Raw genomic sequence first — 18,983 nt, forward strand, 5'->3', positions numbered from 1 at the left:
AAGCATTGATGATTAAACTCGGAAATTGGGATGGGGGCAGGTAATAGCAAGCCATTTCTTTATGGAAACAAAGATAATTTCTGGACCTGCCAGTTTTAGCTGTTGGACTAGGGCTTGTTATAAAACTGAGGAGTATTTGGGAGAATTTGTGTTTCCCCTCACATAGATGAGGTGAAAGGACGAGAACGTCATCAAGGAAGCAAGTTCAAAGCATGGAATTATTGTATACAGGAAGCACTGGAACCGCTGAAACTTAGGATGAGTCAAGATTGGTTAAAAAAAAATTGTGTTTGTATATGCATGCACATATGCACACATATACATGCATTCACAATAAAGGGGAAGAGAAAAAACATATAACAGCTGTTTAGCAAAGGTGCTAAAATGATAACAAAAGGTACTTCCATAAAAAACTATTTCTATTTCTTAATCCTAGGGATTAAGAAATAGAATGCCAACATGGTATTGTTCTTATTTATGTCAGCCTCCAGGTGAGAGTGCATAAAGGAGCAATCCTGTGCTTATACTTCAGCTGACCAGTAGAAGAATACAAAAATAGGGGAATTGTGTTCTAGTTTTCTGAAGGAACATGACAATGATATATCTGGACCCTTATAGATTGTTTTTAAGAAACTCTGAACAATAGATGAACAGGAGTCGCTCCTGTCTTAAAAAGAAGGAAAACAAGGGTCTGGAAACAATAGAACTGTTAGTTTGATACTGATTGAATGCATTGGTTACCAGAAAATGTAGATATGAAAGGAGCAAGTCTTACTGCACTACTCTTACTTCAAGTATGGGAGGTAATTGTGCAAATGCTGTGTATATAATATAACTTGAATTTGGCACAGCATTTGACAAAGTACACCATGACATTCTGGTCAGAGTCTAGTATATCAGCCAGATGGCATATTATTAAGTGGATCTGCAATTGATTTGCAGCCATAGTCAGTGAGTACAGTGATGGGATTCAGCCAGTTTGCACCAGTTCAGCAGAACCGGTAGCTAATTTTTTGTTGTCCAGACCCAGAATGGACTTCCAGAAGCAGTATCCACACAGAGAACTGGTTGTTCACATATTTGAATCCCACCACTTAGTGAGTATCCATCAACAGTTCTTCATCAAGCTAAGAAAAAAAAAGTCGGGTAGAATGCTAAAAGGCACAGTATTCAGTTCTTCAACTTTCATGATTTAGGTCAAAAGATGAACGGTATATTTATTAAGCTTGCAGATTATATAAGAGAGTAATAACTAACAAAGAATATAACATTAAAACTCAATGATTGTGGCAGGATAAGAATCAGTTGTAAATTACAGGATGATATGTAACAAACAGGTGCAAAAAATTATTCATGTAGAGAAAATATATTGACTGTAAAGATGTAGACTGCGAGTATCTGTTTTGATAATAGTACAAATAGTCCTTGGTTAACAACTAATTAGGACTTGGAACTCCATTGCTAAGCAAAAAAATCATGCAGCCATGCCTGGATTGGGGACATCAGTTCTGCTGTGATTGTTAAATGAATGTCCCATGATTATTAAGAATAACATCATGTGATTGCAGCTTATGACTTTCTGCCAGGTTCTTCTTTGACTTTGCTTGCCAAAGTGAAACTTGCAAGTGATGACTGCAGAACATGGTTATTGTAATAAATGCTTGCCGATTGTGACCACATGATAGCAGGGATGCTGTGATAACTGTAACTATAAGGATTGGTTGTAAAGTTGCTTTTTAAGCATTGTCATAAGTTTCAATATTTGCTAAACTGAGTGGTTATAACCATGGACTATCTGTACATGGAAAACTAAATCTTCAAATTCTCTTCCGTTAGAATCTTGATTACAAGCTGAATATGTGTTAGCAGCATAATTTGGGTGAATCATATGTGAGTGGATGACCATAGAATGGAAATTACAAAAAATAATCTTTAAAAATGAAATGTTAGGATTTATCAACTGGGGTACGATCCAAATGAAACTAAAATAATAGCTTCATTCTGTTCTATGTTAGTTAGACTTCATCTTAGGTATTATTTCCAGTTTTGTACAGCATACTTTAAGAATTCAGACAAGTGGAGTGGATTCATGGAAGGACAATCAGAGAACAGGAGAACAGTTCTTATGAGGAGATATTGAGATATGTTATATGTACAAGATAAACTGAATATGCTTGGAGCAGTGGAAATAGAGTAATACCATTCATGTATCATACAAAAAAAATGTGAAACTATTCCATAGGATGCAAATAATGGACTTAAAATATAGAAAAACAGATTCCTTTGGGGTATTAGATAAAAACTTTGTTCCAATAGTTCAACAATGAGATCAACTCCCAGTCAGCTGCTTTCTCCAGATATGACAGAGAGACTGATAGTTGGGTAGTTACTGGGGAGATGCTTTGATTTGGGTTTCTGCACTGAATAAAGATTAAATTCAAAAACATGACCACTTTCAATGATTCTAGGGTGATTCCTTTCACGTAATGACGATATATGAATAAGATGAATCCTTGTAGAAATTTATCACATATTGGATTCAGAATTTGGTTGCTTCATTACATAACCTTCCTTGGGGAATTGTTGATTTTTTAAAAAATATATTATTATGTTGACATAATATGATTTGTGATTCTTTTCATAGAATGTTCCCTTGGTTACTTTGGTAATAACTGTGTCTTACCTTGTAAGAAATGCTATGGAGGATTCAGATGTAATTCAATAACTGGAAATTGCCCAGAAAGATTGTACTGCCATGGTCAATTCAAAGGTGAACTGTGTGAATTAGGTACAGTAGTATATGGTCATCTTCATTTAAATTATTTATTATTCTTTTTTGAATGTAGCATAGATTCAACTGGCATGTATCGTAAAGCATTTGCTTGTAAAGAAGGAAACAATCTGTTGGCAACTTTAAACCTTTGTAAAATCACATAAAGTAAACAGTCTAATTTTTCTATAAATGAACATCATAAAGCTGATTTTAGTTGAGTTTTATATATCAAAGATTACAATGCATTACAGAATCCAAAGGAATATCTGTCTTCCTGACAGTTAGAACAGTTAACCAGTGAAACAACCTGCCTCCAGAAGCGGTGAATGCTCCAACACTGGAAGTTTTTAAGAAGAGACTGGACAGCCATTTGTCCTAAATGGTATAGGGTTTCCTGCCTGAGCATGTTAGACTAGATGACCTCCAAGGTCCCTTCCAACTTTATCATTATTATTATTATTAGTTACACATGTCTGCTGTGTTGTGTGTCAGTTGTGACACAATCCCAGCACTCTCAATGTTCTAAAGGAAATTTAGTTTTTGTTCATGAGTATGTTTTTGTGAAATGATGCAGCTGATGGATAGATTAATTCAGCCTTTATAATCTCCATGACAATAATTGTAAAATTAAATGTAAAATGTAAAATATAGAAGGTGCATATTTTAAAAGAAATCAGAACGTGATTATTAGACATGAACCCATTAACACCTATTTTCTGGGTTGATTTTCCAAACCAAAGTCTTTGCATGGAACTAGCAAGCAGACAAAACATCATGGGACTAAATTGCAACTCAGTCTCAATCAGAGCAAATCAAGTGCCATCGTGAGAAAAAATTTAAAGTATATTAAAGAAAGATAGGATTATGTGAGGTTCCAGATTTGAAGGGAAAAAAGAGCATGAGGAACAAACATACCTCCTACCTTTAACTTTTTAAAATAGTTATGCCTTTTCCCGAAATGTTGTGGCTGCTATCTAAACTGCTTTTTGTCTTTGAATCTGAAAAGTTTTCTGGCTTTGGGATTAGACTGTGTTCATGACTTAAAACCTAGATAGATATGGCCTTAAGATAAGAAAAACTATCATGCCAATAGAACGAATTTTATTAGAAGAACACTGGAAAAAAGAATATTAATCAGATGTGCATAGTAATGTAAGTAAAAACCTATGTTAAAGAAGTATGCTTTTCTATAACTTCCATACAATTAAAAGGAATTTTTCTGTGAATTTTAAATACGCATATTATCTGTAATGGCTGTAATTTTAAATTGAATACGATGAACAGTTAAGATCCTAGGAAATACTGCAGCTTGCCGTTTGCATAGCTGCATTCCTTCAAAATCTTTTGAGGTTATTTAAGATATTGTTTTATAAAAGAATACCTGGAAAAATGAAGACAGCAATTTTGGATATTTAGTTTAGTGTTAAATTCTTTTAAGGTCTACTCCAATTTGTGTGCATTGTGTGGATTCTCTTTTTGCCTGCTGATGTAACCCTATTCAGGAACAATTAGTCATAAACATATTCATAAAAATAGAAACACTATGACTTATTTCCACTATTCAGCCTCTGTTAATTATTTAATATTCCTCTGAGCAGCCTGTTCATCTAACTAAAAACTCTTACAGAGATTAAAGAATAAAGTTGTGTGGTGAATTAACTTTTCTTTCTGGACAACTTTGATGTCTGCTTCTGAGCACCATCCCTTGCTCCAATACTCTTAGAAATAGCTTCAATGAGACAAAGTTGAAACAAAACTTTTAGAAAACCTATCAGAATTTGCTGGTATTGATGTTTAGTAAAGCAAAACTGATGAATACTGCCTCTTGCTAAGAATGGATGCATTTATTTTTGCAAATGAAAAAGAATAAACAAAGCAGTACAGTTGTCTTGGGATGCCAAAATAGTTTCACAACTATGTCCTCCCTCACAATTTTTCATAAATAGCGATTTTTTTCAGGCTCATAAATATATAATTTTAAGAGGAAGGAGGAAGAAGGGAGAGAGGGAGAAGCCCCAGGTAACTGCAAAATTCTTTCTATGTACAGTATACAGATTTGCATGTAAACTTTTTAATCAGCAAAATTTAGCTGTCTCTGAATTTCAAATGTGGGCTTTTAATTACTAAATATGATTTGAATATATGTTAAAATGTTAAAATCTTGATCAGGATTAAAACTGTAAGTTGTTAATCTTTGCAGATAAAGGTATTGCTCTCATTTAATATGTGTTAGTATAATTTTTCAAATTCACTCTGTGTTATTTTCAGGCCTCAAAAATCCAAAATGTCCCCATAATGCACCATGGTGGTTTTATGGTAAACATTGCTATTATTTTGAAATGGAAAAGAAAGGGAATTTTGATTGGGCAGAAAAACAGTGTTCCTATTACAAGGATTCTTATCTTGTCCGGATTGGAGATGAAAATGAAAAGGTACACTAATTAAGTAGAGATATTTTTTTTATTTCTTAAATTTCTCTACTGTCACAATTGAGAGACTTTTGGTCATAAACAACATAATTCAAAATCATAAACATCTATATCTTAGAATAGTTATACAGCCATGATAAAAATAATAAAGAAAATAAAAGATTCATTTTAAATTAACTGAAGCAACGTAACAAAATTTCATCCACATGATGTTATCCCATTAAATGGCATGGTTTAATGCATTCTCATAGGTCATCATAATGAAATCTTGCAGAACCATCATGATCAATTGACATTACATTTTTCAGTTAATGTGGTTCTTCTGTTCTGCATTAGATCTGATCCCTGCTTCCACTTCCCATGGCTAGTTTCATCCTACCTGGGGGACCTTAAATGGGTTTGAAGTTGCCCCGTAGAGGCAACCATGAAGGAGGGGTGCCCCATTGATCACAAAGGGATGGCGGTCACTTCATTTGATCTGGCGAAGCCCTCTGACCTGACAGGAGAAAGGCTAGTGTGATATCAGCGTCCAGCCCAAGCTATTTGCAGCCGAAGTCTAAGAGCATGAACCTGAACATCAGTAATAGCGTGCATGGAATTGGAATTCTCTATTCTGTCTCTTAACTGAATCCTTGAGAAAGGGTCTCAAAGCAAGAAAACTTCCAAAAATGAAGGGAGGGGACCCCCTCCCCACTCCCTCATAGACGGAAGCGGCAAATTAATATTAAGGGAGAAAGAAACAAATTCAACTTAAAATACTACAGTCTGGATAAATCTAGAAACTAAAAAAAATGGTTAAGACTACACCTTAAAAGGTTTTGATGAAAATATAAAAAATATATAACAATAACAACTTTTTGTTTGATAAAACTGAAAAATGAACAACTACTGACACCTAGTGGAGAATAAGAGCACAGAACACTAACAATAAGGGTTCAGAAACTGGCAGGACGCCTAAGAACAAAGAATAATCTGTTCCCTTGAAACTGTAAATAACCTTGAAGACAGCTGGGAACAAAGGAAGAGCCAGGCCAGCCATAAAATTAAAGTGTCTGAAAGAAAAATACTTGGACTGTTGTTTAAATTTAAGAACGACAGAAAAAGAAAAACGTTGGCTCTTGAGTAATCTTTTAGAGGACAATTTACAGGAAGGAGTTAAAGTGGCTTAACATACTGAATTGCAATTTTGATTGACTGATAATTGACCCTTGAATTAAAACATTGATGAAAGGTTATTTGAAGGGGGGAGACAACATGGATATTGTTAAAGTATCAAAAAATGATAGGATGCCACATTCTCCTGAAGGATTTAGCCTGGAATATCGAAGACTTCCAGAAGTAATACTTCAAGGCAAGACAAACACTTTCCAAGAAGAAATTATGGGATGTTGCTACAGATACAAATGACAATAGATTCAAACCACAAGGAAATTTGAAACAACTTTGAGGATTTAAATAAGCATATCTCTAATTTAAATCTGCAACTAAAAAACACCCAGGAAATAACGGCGAATGAACAAACAAATCAGATAACAGAACACAAATTAGAAGAATGTGATCAAATTGATGAAGCAATAAATGAAAAGAATTATAATTTAATACAAACAGGAAAAAATCTACAAGATTTTAATACAACAATAAAAACGGAATGGACTATAGAATTTCTAGGAGAATCATCAGAGTTTGGGAGACAGAAAGCAGATATCCTACTTATTTCATCATTTGTATTCCCAACAATACTTGCAAAAACACAGGAACTGCCGGATAAGTGGATTATATCAACCTGGAAAGCTATTCAGCAAAAGAAGAAGACTAGAGAAAGATTCAAGAGATTTGACTTGCCCTACCAGATGGAGTATTACATGAACTTGTTTGAATATGGTTGAAAAAATAGAGAACTTTGAGCATAAAGTATAACAAGAGGGATAAGAGATTTAAATAATATAGTATGTTTTATAATGTTAGATAGGACCCAGTGTTCAAGTCTGTCAAGATCCATCTTTATCTTGAGCTTTTCTTCTGGAGCATTGGCTATTCCTGCCAGCTTGGTCTCATCTGCAAATCTGATGAGTTCCCAATATATCCCCTCCGCTAAGTCATTGATGAAGATATTGAAGATTACTGTCAGCTGTCCTCTGCCAGGTGCCAACAAACTCCAGACACAGAAGGAACAGGTGACCAGGAAACTTTAATGCAAAGAAAAAGTCAGCACTGGGAGTGAACTGCTCCCAGCGCTTTACATAGATGTGCCCCGCCCACCAACCCCACCCCAATCAGCAAGCCAGCATCCAGTCCGTATGGATAAAAGGCGTAGTTCAATGTCCGCATTCCCCCCCTCCAGACACACCCACGTAGCCTCCACTGTTCCAGCTGTTCTCTCAGGCAACCAGGCAGCACTCTGCCTCCTCCCCCCTGTGCCCGGCGGGAGGGAGAGGCAGCCAAGGTGAGGCATAATCCCCCCTCGTCTGGCTTGCTTAGCTCAAATGTCCAGCCGGCAGTGGGGATGTCTCCAGCGTCCGTTTCCTCAGAGGGAGGCACCCGTGGCGTCTCGCGGCCATGCCGACTCCCAGCTGCTGGCCGGGAGCCGGGCCGACTCCCAGCTGATTTCCAGAGCTGGGCCGACACACGGAGGCTGGGCTGACTCCCAGCCAATATTCGGGAGTAGGGCGGTGCATGGCGTGTACTGACTCCCAGCTGACGTGTGCATGCTGGGCCGACTCTCAGCTGGCTGTTGGGAGCCGGGCGGTGTGTAGCGACCCCGTCGGTTCCCCGCCGAACTCCGGACGCCAACCCGACTCCCAACTGACTGTCGGGAGTCGGGTGGTGCTCAAGGCCCCCATGCGGACATCGGCTGGCTGCTGGCTGCGTCCTCCCCATCTCCCGGCTCATGGCAAGCCCAGGGGCTTGACAATTACTAGGCCTAAGACAGAGCCTAGGGTACCCCACTGCATACTTCCCTCCTTGTAGATGCATTTCCATTAAGGACTACATGCCCTGAAAAGTGGCATGTGGCCACAGCATTGAGATTGAAGATAAGACCCTGGCCTCAACTTTGGCCCTAACGCCACTATTGTCACTCGAAAGGCTGCCTCATACCATTCCCCAAGGCATGCAAGCCTTAGGAAACCATGTAATTGCCCATGAGCCAGCATTCTCTAGGATCTACATCATTGTCTTGAAGGAACTGTTCAAACCCTTTTTTAAAATTGTATAATAAAAGTTAATTCTGTTTCTTATTCAAATGTTAAAGCAAATAGTGACTACGTTCCTCACAGCCTCACTTCTATCAAGTCACATTACATGTAGAAAAACAGACAAAGACAAAAAACCCTTCCAAATCAGGAAAAAGTTTGATGATGGCAGTACCACCAATAGATCACTGAGTGATTATACCATGATTCTGACGATTATATAAAAAAGAAAGGATAGCAATTATCATTAGGAAGTGCAACAATATGTATTTGCACATATATTACTTCTAAAGCAGCGGTGCTCAACCTGTGGGTCGTGACCGCATTTGGGGTTGAATGACCATTTCATGGGGGTTGCCAAACAATGCAGTCCGCTATTTTTTTCTCCTTTTCCTCAGCTGTGCTACTCCCTCTTATTCTATTGGCTTTTGAAAGCCAATAGAATAGACTTTATTCAAGAGACTCTATTCTATTGGCGTTTGAAAGCCAATAGAATCTATTGGCTTTCAAAAGCCAATAGAATAGACTCTCTTGAATAGAGTCTAATTCTATTGGCTTTCAAAAGCCAATAGGAATTGTCCAGGCTGTCTCTGCCCTGCTGAGCCCGCCAAAAGTCCCAGTCTGCAAACAGGGCTGCAAGTTGTCTGCAGCTAAGGCGAGCTTTTTGAACTTTTCCACCCCTCCCTGCTGAGTAACTACTAAATGTAAGTAAAAGAGGGCCAGGGATGGGAGGTGGGAGGCCGGCGGGCGCAGGGAGGGTTGCTGGTGCGCGTGGGGCCTGGCGGGTGCCTTACCTCCCTTGGGCTGGGTCAGCTGGTGGCCCAGCCGGTGGTCGCCCTGCACCCTCGCTGCCGCATGCCATGGCCGCCTAGGAATGACTGGGCCTGCCTGCTGCCACACCGAATGTGCGGTGGCCAAGGTAAGGCTAGCGGGGCAGTGGCAGGCGCAGGAAGGGTTGCTGGCACACATGGGGCCTGGCGGGTGGCTTACTTCCCTTGGGCTGGGCCAGCTGGTGGCCCAACCGGTGGTCGGCCTGCGCCGTTGCTGCCGCTTGCCAGCTACACCTCAGCCAGCGCAGGGGGCGGCACCATGCATGCGCGGCGCTCCCGGGCCGAGGCGGTTGCTGGGAGACGGCCTGCGTGCACCCTTGGCCTGCCCTCCTGCCCCGCCCGCAGGGAAATACAGGTAGTCCTCGACTTATGACCACATGGTTGGGGGTTGCGGCATTAGGAAGTTTGAGAACCACTGTTCTAAAGAGTTTTGCCCTGAGAATTGGACTATGTGTCTAGTAAATTAAGACTAAGCATGACTTGCACTAGAAAATCATATTTTCACTGAGTCCCTGAAGATGTGCCAAACAGTTGAAATTGTGAGTAAAGAAACCAATCCATTTAGAAATCAGATTTTTTAAAATTCCAGTATACAGATTATCTGCTAAATATAATGAAATGATAATGATTATGAAACTGAAAAGAATATAATTGTGATCATTAACCAGCACATATACTTTATATTTAATGTAATACGTGTACCTTAACAACGCTCTATAGAAAATATTCAGAATGGCATTAAAATAAACCAGATAAAAATGAAGAATTTTTAAAAGACTGAATTCATTACTATATAGTTTCATATGTATGTATGTATGTACGTATGTATGTATGTACGTATGTATTTCCCATCTCGCAATGAATTGATTCTGAGTGGCTGCCATCATTAAAACATTAAAATCCTAACAAATAAATACCTTCTCCTGGACCCTTCCAGTCAGAATTCCTTGACCAGCAGGATCCGTAGCATGCCTCCTCTGCCGGTGCAGGTGGGGCACACCAATCCTAGTGCAGTGAGATAGTTCCTCATCTAACCTTGCCAAGGTTCAGCCAAGGCCTGTGGTTCCCCCTTCCGGCTCCCACAGCCTCCAGGCACTGTGAGAGGGTGTCAACAGCATCACTTGGATCACCTGGGTTGGAGATGTAAACTGATTTATATGTATATTTATTTGTATAAAGGAGAGTAATAGTCTGTCAAAAGCATATTGAATCATGTATCCATGGTAAATTCTGTGGTTCTGCTGCTGTTCTGGAATGTCTTCACCTTGGAAATCAGTCTTCCATCTCCCTGTTGACTTTTAGGAAGTGGCTAAAAACTGGATTGCAGGGTATTTTCTTGATTTAATATATGGCATTATGTTTATTATTTTGTAATTTACATTGCTATTTTATCACCATCATTATTTTAATTGCATGCTGCACATCATGTAAGCCACTGAGAATCATTAAATTGTGGCAAGTTATAAGTTCAATGAATAAATAAAAAAAAATTCTGCCAGAAATCAAAAGTAACTTTTCTGTCTTATATGGGCTGAATTTCAATGTTTCGTCCTAACCTTTTCCATCATAAATTCTAGGAAACTCATGAAATCTCAAGTAAGATACTGTTTAATAATGATTCTGATTTTTTTTTAAAGAAGTGGCTTGATAATATGTTGGAAAAGGAGAGTTGGATTGGTTTGCGACAGCGGAAAACTAGATGGGAATTCGTTGGTGGGGGTGGAGCAGTTCATGTGTCGAAGTACACCTGGTAAGCAGTCAATGTCAACTGTTTTATTTCACTCTCACGCCCACAAAAAGATAAAAAGAAAGAAATGAACTTTATAAACTCAAAAAATGTTTATAGCATAAAGAAAGATAGACTAGTCATAATAGAAAAAGTATGTCGGGTCTTTAAAAATATATTTACATTAGTTCAATAATAAATCCATTAAAGTTTTGAGTAATTGAAAGTTACATAGTTGCAACAGTTTAAAAAAGAAAGGAGGAAAGAATACTCATTGAAAAATTACAACAGAAACAGATTGTATGATGTACAGTCACCAAACCATTATTTTTTTAAATCGTATCTCAGGCTCATTGTTTTCTTCGAAATCAGAACTTGATTGAATTTCAGAAAAGTATAAAATACAAAGAACTAGGGAAAAATGTTTTAAAGGGAAAGGGGGGGGGGAGGCAGAAAAAAGCAAAATTAGGAGTGCAGATCAAAGAAGAAAAAGATATAGAAAAAAGTAATTTCCCATAAACTAATGAAAAACCATTAAAATATATGGTGGCATCTATAAAACAAAAGACCTCTTAAATATTTCTGTTTTATGATTTTCTGAAGCCTAATAATGTTTTCTTCTGTTTGCTCTTCCTGCCTTAATCATTTGTTCACTGATGCTTAAAAGAGTCGGACATAACTGACAGGGAAGCTTTTACCTTTGCTTTTTGCTTAAAAGTGTTTTTGTATCTAGTGTCTTTTCTGGCTTTTTGCTTCAGGCAGTAGTTATGCTTATTCTAGAGGAATTTGCTGTTTGTTTTAAATTAGAAATTAAGATGCATCATGGCTTTTTCCTTCTCAAAAGATCAGGTTTGGCTGTATATGATCAGGAAAAGAGAAATTAGCTTGCTAAATTCATAATGAATCCATGCATTTCCTTACTAATTTTGTAAAACTCTATGCACAACAAGATAGATTAACTATGGTTTTTATTACATCATTGTAACTAGGCTTTGGGATTTTCCTTCAACAAGAGACAGGTGTGCTCTGATGGTGAAAGGAAGAAGCTTTCAAGCATTGCAATGTGCTGAACAGCATTTCTACATATGTAAAATACAAATAGGTATGTAGAAACACAGCTGAATCCATAAAGTATAAGAATGGAGATTTTGAACCTCCTCTTCCAGAATCCTCTAGTTCTCTTGCTCTTGAAGAGAGAGCCTTTGTGACAAATTTGCCTTTTGGTTACATACAGAAGCACATGTCTTTATAAAAAAAAATCAGTAAGGGTATGTCTGAGCCTGCTTGTTCTGGAGGCTGGGTCTGAGCTACATTCACTGCAAGGTACTATTGAGAAGTTTACTATTCATGTGTGGCATTTAATGAAGGACTATGAAATGTGAGCATTGTCCTATTAAAATATCATGTTTCCTATTCCTTTTTTTACAGTTGCAAGTCTAAAACTGTTCACACTTTTTAGAGATTTACTAATCTCTGATTTTGTATTGTAGTATTATATTTTGGTCCATCATTAGGGAAATAGTTGCTACCCTACTAGATCAAATGTTTCCATCGTTAATGTATAAGGCATTTAATGCATAAGCTGTCTTGACCTTGTTGCTATCTTTTCTGCTCTTTCTCTTGTTTGGCCCTAAATCAGTTGAAGAAAGCATCCACATTCTCTAGAGCAGGAGTGTCAAACTGCCAGCCCGTGGGCCGGATGCATCATAGCAAAACCTCATCCACCCCATTGCCGGCAATGGAAAAAAAGTCAGGATACATTGCGACACGTCACGTGACATTGCAAATTTGACACCCCTGCTCTAGAGCATATTTGAATAGAGTACAGATATACAGAGATGAAAAGGAAATTGTTCTTGTGGCAGATATCTTTCCCTGAAGAGATAGATGTATTTGGAAATGATATTATTACTCTCTGGATTTTAATAATTTCATTACAGATTTAAAAGCTTCATTTAGTTTAATAAGAAAGAAAACATATGTAGCAGTCTCAAATTGTAGTAATTATTGGGAAAGAAATGAAAACTCAAGTCAGGAAAGGGGTGTGAGTCGAACTGGGAAAAAGGGGTATACTGTATACATGTAATAAAGCAACAAGAAGGCTTTAAGATAGGACTGTTGTCAAACAGTCTTGTTTACCTGCTGAAAAAAAACCCCTCAATTTTCTGAAACAGAACATTACCTAAGTAAACGGGATAATACAAGGGCATTTCAAAAATAAACCTCCATTTGATTATCAATGACATACACTCACAGATACAGAACTTTTATTATACACATTAGAAAACTACAACGTTACGTTACTTTTCGACATAATTGCCATCCAAATTGAGGCACTTGTCATAACATCTTACAAGGTTTGAAATTCCTTAGTAGTTGCTCGGTGCCAAATCTAGGCTATGGGGGGGGGGTGATCACAAACATCCCAATGGAACTGCTTCAAAAGTTCCTGGGTGCATCTAACGGTGTGTGGGCGAGCATTATCGTGAACCAACACCACACTGGAAGTGGTGCCATAGAAAATCCCACCAAATGTGAAGATGCCAAAGGAGTACTGCTAGTGATATTCATGGAGTGTACTTTGACCATCAGTTCAAAAGTCTACTGTGAAACATTACAAAAACTCAGACGAGCCATCCATAACAAGCGTCAGGTCATGCTGACTTCTGATGTGTTGGTTCACGATAATTTTCACCCACACACCGCTAGATGCACCCAAGAACTTTTGAAGCAGTTCCGTTGGGATTTTGTTTTATCAGCCCCCTCCCAAAGCCCAGATTTGGAGCCAAGTGACTACTACTAAGACATTTCAAAAAGTAATGTAATGTTGTAGTTTTCTAATGTGTATAGTAAAATTTCTGTATCTGTGAATGTCTGTCATTGATAACCAAACGGAGGTTTATTTCCGAATTGCCCTCATACTTAGAATCAGTATTAGGCACCATAATCATTGTTTTAATACGCATTTGAAGGATGTTATGTTTTTCCTGTTTTCATCAGAAGCTGTGGTCCCTCAGTTTAACTAGCAGCTAAAATTTTGTAAAAGCTTTGTGGTCTTTCAAAGACTAATATATATCAATCTGTAACTGATGATAAATAATCATCTGAAACTGATTGAGAGAGAACCAGTTTGGTCTAGTGGTTAAAACATCAAGCTAGAAAGCAAGAGACTGTGAGTTCTAGTCCTTCCTTAGCCTTGAAAGCCAGCTGGGGAACCTTGGGCTAGCCACACTCTCTCAGCCAAGCTCACCTCACAGGGTTGTTGTTATTTTTGTGGAGAAAATAGGAAGAAGAAGGTGTATTGGCTATATTCACTGCCTTGAGTTATTTGTAAAAATAGTAAAGGCAGGAAATAAACAAACAAGCAAACACAAATAAATGAATGAATGAGTGAATGAATGCTTTCATGGATAATCTGAACTTGATCAATGATAAATATGTTAATCATTTATTATGGTATAGAATATTTTGGGGTATTTTGCTACACAAAATTATCATGGTTATTTATCTGGGAAATATGGGTAAATTAGTAAATGACTAGATTTAGTTTCCTTTACCTTTACTCTATAATTCATGTTACATTTACATCCCATAATTTTGTTAACATCTTTTATTTGTTACTTCAAAAAAAGCTGATGTTTCTAAATTTTTTACTGAGTACCCTGCGAAAATAATGCTGAGTCCTTATGGTCTGGCTCATTATGAAGATATTGAAGAAGCAAGATACCATTGTATAATGAGTGTGAATTGTACTGGAATAAGCAGCTGGCCACTTGAACATTTTCCTGTCACAGGAACAGAAATGGTTTTGGCTTCAGCTGAGCATGTAGTTCACTTAAAAACAAGTAAGGATCCATTCTATTTTTTCAGATATTGGGGGTGCAACATTGCATTTATCAGATTAATTTGTAAACTGGGGAATGAAAAAGACGATTTATGAAACTTAAAATATTGACATACAATAAGCATCAAAATTAAACTTGAATATCTTATAAAATGTAAGGTAGGATCACAAATAAAATTATTGAAATAGGCCAGATACAGTTTTTATGATTATAGTATGACTATGCTAGGGGATAGAAAGTTCAAAATTATTAAATTGCAGGTGAAGAATCAAAGCTTAGTCTGTTACTTTTAATTAATATTCCTTTCTTATAGATAAGCTCATCTATTAAACTCTGTAATAAAGCAAGGGAACAGATGGACTTCAGAATTAAGCTCACAAAAATTGAATGCATATGCAGAAAATAAATATTCTAGGACACAGAGGCAAAATGTTGCCTGACTGGTCATTGCAGTCTTTGTAAGAATTTGCTATGATTCATTTTACTTTGGTCTGTAAAATCCAAAATAAAAGACGTGTCCTGTCATTGGCCATTAACATGTAGAGCAGGGCTTTTCAACCTTTTCACCAATTGTACCACTTTTAAGCTATGGCAGTGTTCGAGTTCCACCAGTCGCCCAGCAAGGTGTCAAAAACTTGATGACCAAAAAAAAAAAAAAAAGGAAAAAAATGATAAAGTACAGGTAGTCCTTGATTTACAAAGTTCACTTAGTGACTGTTCGAAGTTACAACAACACTGAAAATAGTGACTTATGACCATTTTTCACACTTATGATCATTGTAGCAGGGTCATGTGATTTACATTTGCATGCTTGGCAACTGATTCATATTTATGATGGTCACGGTGTCCCAGGGTTATGTGATCCCCTTTTGTAACCTTTTGACAAGCAAAGTCAATGTGGAAACCAGATTCACTTAACAACTATGTTACTATTTAAAAACTGCAGTGATTCACTTAACAAATGTGGCAAATAAAGTCATAAAATGGGGCAAAATTCATTTAACAAATTTCTCACCTCTTCTCCTTTTATATCCTCTCCTCTCTCCCCTCCTTTTATATCTTCTCCTCTCTCCTCTTCCTCCTTTTATATCCTCTTTTCTTCTTCCTCCTCCTTTTATCTCCTCTTCTCTCCCCCCTCCTCTTTTTATATTAGGGATGTCAAACTTGATTTCATTGAGAGCCGCATCAGCATTGTTACTGTGGGGAGGGGAGTGTGGCTGTGTGGCCAGCTCTACATCGCTCAGGTCGGGGAGCACCTGTGGGGGGGATCTGGGGGTCTCTGGTTGAGGGGATTAGGGTTAGGCTTCCTCCCTCCCTCCCTCTCTCCTTCCATCTTTCTCATTCCCATCTCCTTCTCTTCTCTCCTCTTCTCTCTTCTTCTCTTCTCTTCTCTTCTCATGGCTTCTCTCACAAATAGCCTTTTCTCTCTTTCTCACGCACACGTCCCTCCAAAATCATCCCCATTCTCACGCACACGTCCCTCCAAATTCTTCCCATTCTCATGCACACATCCCTCCAAAATCCTTCCCATTCTCATGCACACGTCTCTCCAAAATCCTCCCCATTCTCACACACACGTCCCTCCAAACTCTTCCTATTCTCACGCACACGTTCCTCCAAAATCCTCCCCATTCTCACGCATACGCCTCTCCAAAATCCTCCCCATTCTCACACACATGTTCCTCCAAAATCCTCCCCATTCTCATGCATACGTCCCTCCAAAAACTTTCCCATTCTCATGCACATGCCTCTCCAAAATCATCCCCATTCTCACGCACACGCCTTTCCAAAAGCCTTCCCTCCCCATCTCTCTCATAGCTTCTCTGATAAAAGCCTTTTCTCTTCTGCTTCTTTCTCTGGCATCTTTTTTTCTCTCCCTCTCCCGCCAAAACTGCCTCCTTTTATAGCCTCTCCTGTCTCTGTCCCCTCTCCTCCTTTCTCTTCTGGGTGTGCCAGAAGTGCCTATCTTGGGGCCTTTGTCTCACCCCAGCAGCCCTGCAGCTCCTGAGGACTCCCTCATGGCAAGTCCTGTGCTTCGCCCCTTTGGCTTGTTCCCTCCCCCGCTACACTTGGCTACACTTGGCTAGGCTGGACAGGGCCACATACCACCTGACAGGATTATTTGTCCTAAGGTGCTTTTTCAAAAGGCAACTGGGCATTCAGTGTTTTTGCTTGAACACGTTTGAAAAAAACACAAAGCATCTTTGTGGCAACCATGACCTGGATGACAGAGAATCTCCATAAACTAGGATTACTTACTTACAGTTCAGTTTTGCATTGTCTCTAAAAAGTGATGACAATCAAAACATCTAACATATACAGTATGTATACATAAATTACCATATATAAATGGTAAAAGTAAAACCTATCTGACCATTAACTATTGTTATTGCTATTCCTGACCATTTTTAAGTTTTTAAATGAGGAGCACCTGTATGTATTCATATGGACAAATATATTTTGAGATATCAACATAACAATGAATTAAAAATTATGGGAGTAGATGTTTCAAAACGGATTTGAAACAAATTATTTTATCTTGTATTCAGTACTTCCCTGCTATTCGTTATAGCAGCCTTACTTTCTCAAGTTTCTGCATGAACTTGAAAAAAAGATATTACTGCTTAATACTTAGTTTTGTATACAGTATAACTGAATTGTATTAATAATAGACTTTTAAAGACCATCACATGCTTTTGTCAGCTTATGTGAAAACCTGAAAGATGTTAAACTATTGTAATGAATAGTAGATGTATACTGTTGCTTACACTAGTCCAAAGCATTTCTCCAAATCATTTTTATGCATAGCATACACATATTTTATCATCTATCTAAACATTGATGCTGAGACCTCATTTTTCATTCTCTGAATTTTAGGTTGCACAGTAGGACGTTATGGATATGCCTGTAAAGAAGAATGTCCAGAATGCAGAAATTCCTTACTTTGTAATATGATGACTGGCTTATGTGATGAGAAAACCACCTGCCTGGATCAGTCTTCTCTAGAGAGTTGTTCTGGGTGTAAGTTTTTGTTAAAAAAAACTCAGTAATTGGGATAATATAAACTATTGATTAATTTTCTGACTGAAATGGCTCAAGAATATTTCTGAATGCTTCTCTGTTTATGGTATCTTTGTAACAACAGCAGTAATATTATTATGGTACGTTTTCTGACACTCATTTTGTTTATAGAGGTTTAGTCTTTATATATCCACTAAAGTCCACAAAGTAATCCAAGTAATCAGCTACTTTCTTCCTCTACACAGGTAGTTCTCATTTAATGGTTAAGGACCCAGTGGGATGTGATAGGGAAAAGAGGCGGAGCAGTGTTCCTGTGGTTGGTCATAAGGGTGGGTGGATTGTCAAGTGCCTGAATTTGTTTACTTGACCATGGGGGTGCAGCAACCATAACTTTGGGCAGGAGTTGTAAGTTCTTTTATTCAATACCATTTGAATAGTCGCTGAAAGAATGGTTATAAGTCAAGGACTACCTGTATACGTTTGTTTATTTGTATATGCATTGAATGTATAAAATACATCATTCAAGCAAAAAAGCATTTTTATTGCAAGTGTGGTTTTGAACGAAGAGAAAACTACCCGGGTTTGTCTATAAACAAATATTAAATTCTGCTTTATAGTCTGTTTATCTGTTAAGTATTGTCTAATATTTTTTTGGGGTGGGGGAATGTATGGAATGAATGGTCTGAAAATTAAAGCTTTATGATCAAAAATAATGAATGCATGATGCTAATGATGTAACTAATTGCCCTTTTGATATAAGGATTAAATGATCTGTTATATATTTATTTTTAAAGCCTCTGTCAGTGAGAGATGCCCAGATATGAATAAATGGCGCTACTGGAACAGATACTGTTATTATTTTGTAAGTTCTTTTAAAACCTGGAATGAGGCAAATTCTTCCTGCAGTCGGTTTAGAGGTTCTGAACTTCTCTGGATTGAAGACAAAGATGATTTGGTAGGATTATTTTTAAATTCAAAGTTATTCTTATTTAACTTATTAATTTTATTTCTCATTGTTATCCTTTTCCCTAATGCTGTATTAGCAACTTTATGAACCAGAAACCAAAACAGCACTAATATAGAACAAGCCCAAGTCATATGAGTCTATGTTCTCTTTAAAGTATTACATTTCCAACGTACCAAAGTAGAAACCCCACCTTTTCCGTAT

At 37.8% G+C, this 18,983-nt stretch overlaps 1 protein-coding gene across 9 annotated transcripts in view; it reads left to right on the plus strand.

Annotated features, from left to right (window-relative positions):
• Positions 1-18,983, plus strand: part of LOC120311809 — a 113,816-nt gene that overhangs the window by 21,887 nt on the left and 72,946 nt on the right. For 8 of the 9 annotated variants that reach the window (XM_039351801.1, XM_039351809.1, XM_039351828.1 and 5 more), the window contains 7 exons: positions 2,645-2,788; positions 5,042-5,205; positions 10,861-10,973; positions 11,939-12,051; positions 14,582-14,794; positions 17,672-17,815; positions 18,610-18,770. In XM_039351801.1, the coding sequence (XP_039207735.1) occupies positions 2,645-2,788; positions 5,042-5,205; positions 10,861-10,973; positions 11,939-12,051; positions 14,582-14,794; positions 17,672-17,815; positions 18,610-18,770 (1,052 nt within the window). The remainder of the gene's footprint in view (positions 1-2,644; positions 2,789-5,041; positions 5,206-10,860; positions 10,974-11,938; positions 12,052-14,581; positions 14,795-17,671; positions 17,816-18,609; positions 18,771-18,983) is intronic. The other variant, XM_039351873.1, reaches the window with a different exon arrangement.

Source organism: Crotalus tigris, unplaced genomic scaffold (genome assembly GCF_016545835.1).
Source record: "Crotalus tigris isolate CLP2741 ecotype Arizona unplaced genomic scaffold, ASM1654583v1 scf7180000017568.12009008, whole genome shotgun sequence".
Classification (NCBI taxonomy): Eukaryota; Metazoa; Chordata; class Lepidosauria; order Squamata; family Viperidae; genus Crotalus; species Crotalus tigris.